At 51.9% G+C, this 1,436-nt stretch overlaps 1 protein-coding gene across 1 annotated transcript; it reads left to right on the top strand.

Annotated features, from left to right (window-relative positions):
• The first annotated feature begins 235 nt into the window (after positions 1 to 235).
• Positions 236 to 946, top strand: LOC135084760 (integumentary mucin C.1-like). Its single transcript, XM_063979499.1, has one exon. The coding sequence runs from the start codon at positions 236 to 238 to the stop codon at positions 944 to 946; it is 711 nt and encodes a 236-aa protein (XP_063835569.1).
• The last annotated feature ends 490 nt before the right edge of the window (positions 947 to 1,436 follow it).

Below are 1,436 nucleotides of genomic sequence, written 5' to 3'. Positions count from 1 at the left end.
ACTGTAGTTTCGAATTCCGTTTCAAAACTCAGTGAAAAGTGGGTACGAATCTTTAATAGTGAATGTGCAATTTAACTAAGAAATAAATTTTGTTCGACAGTTTAGCGCTAGTCTGCTGACCGCGCAGGCCGCGCCGCCCACGATATGGGACCTGTTCAGGCGACCGCCGCCCGCGGGGCCCCCCAACGTGCCGCCCGCGGGGCCCCCCAACACGCCGCCCGCGGGGCCCCCCAACATGCCGCCGGGCCTGCCCCCGCCGCCCCCGCCCGACCCCCCGGCGCCCCCTGTTATCCCGTACTCTACCACCACCACTACTGCTGCGCCGACCACAACTACGCCGGTTCCTACGACAACTACGCCCGTTCCTACGACAACAACGCCCGTTCCTACGACAACAACTTCGACTTCCACTACAGCAACAACAACGCCTGTCTCTACGACAACAACCACGCCGGTTACGTCGACAACAACAACGAAAGTTCCAACAACAACAACAACGCCGGTTTCTACGACATCAAAAACAACTACTAGTACTACTCCTGCTTCTACGACATCAAAAACAACCACTAGTACTACTCCTGCTCCGACAACAAGTACCACGACTCCTGCTCCAAAACCAACAACGACTACACCCGTCCCTACAACCACTACACCTGTCCCTACCACCACTACACCCGTCCCTACAACCACTACACCCGTCCCTACCACTACTACACCTGTCCCTATAACCACCCGCACCACGTCCAGACCCGTCACCCTGCCTAGAAGGTACCCGCCTAGAAGGTACCCGCCCTACGTGCCGCCCTACGTCCTCCCGCCTGTCTACCTTCCCCGCCCGCCCCCCGCCGCCGCCGCCACCGCCTACGCCGGTCCCGGCCGCGCGCGCGCCTACGCCGCCGCCAACAACATGTTGGCGTGGATACCCGCGTACTTTAATTTGAAATAAATGTTGCGATAAACTTTTTGGCTGTTTTGAATCTACTGTGTCTACATTTCCGACGACCTCATAAAGAAAGAAAGTATTTATTTGATTAAGTATTACAGAAAATTAAAGCATTAATAAAGGTAGCAGAAAGGCTAATAATAATAAAAAGACTGTATTAGAAACACACAGAAGACATAAAAATTAAAAGAAAAAAGTGTGTTCAAATGGTGCCTGCTCAGTTTTAATCGGGACACCCTGATTTTCAGCGGGAAACCCGTTTGTTATTATATTTTTCAATCTTCTATGTCTGCATTTCTGACGACCTCATAAAGGTGACAGGAAAGCGCTGGATGCAGGCCGCTACCGACCGAGCGATGTGGAAATCGTTGGGGGAGGCCTGTGGGTCTAGCTAGACAAAGTGCAAATTATAATCGCAAACCAGTCGAAAAGTGGTCGAAAAGCCCCTTTTTTGTATGGAGTTTTGACGGATTCGATTTTCGATTCGATCAAA

Source organism: Ostrinia nubilalis, chromosome 27 (assembly GCF_963855985.1).
Source record: "Ostrinia nubilalis chromosome 27, ilOstNubi1.1, whole genome shotgun sequence".
Classification (NCBI taxonomy): Eukaryota; Metazoa; Arthropoda; class Insecta; order Lepidoptera; family Crambidae; genus Ostrinia; species Ostrinia nubilalis.
The sequence above is the reverse complement of the archived record's forward strand: the minus strand, read 5'-3'. Positions and strand labels throughout refer to the sequence as shown.

Coding starts and splice junctions, on each gene's coding strand:
- LOC135084760 (XM_063979499.1), top strand. CDS start 236: ATGCCGCCGGGCCTGCCCCCGCCGCCCCCGCCCGACCCCCCGGCGCCC.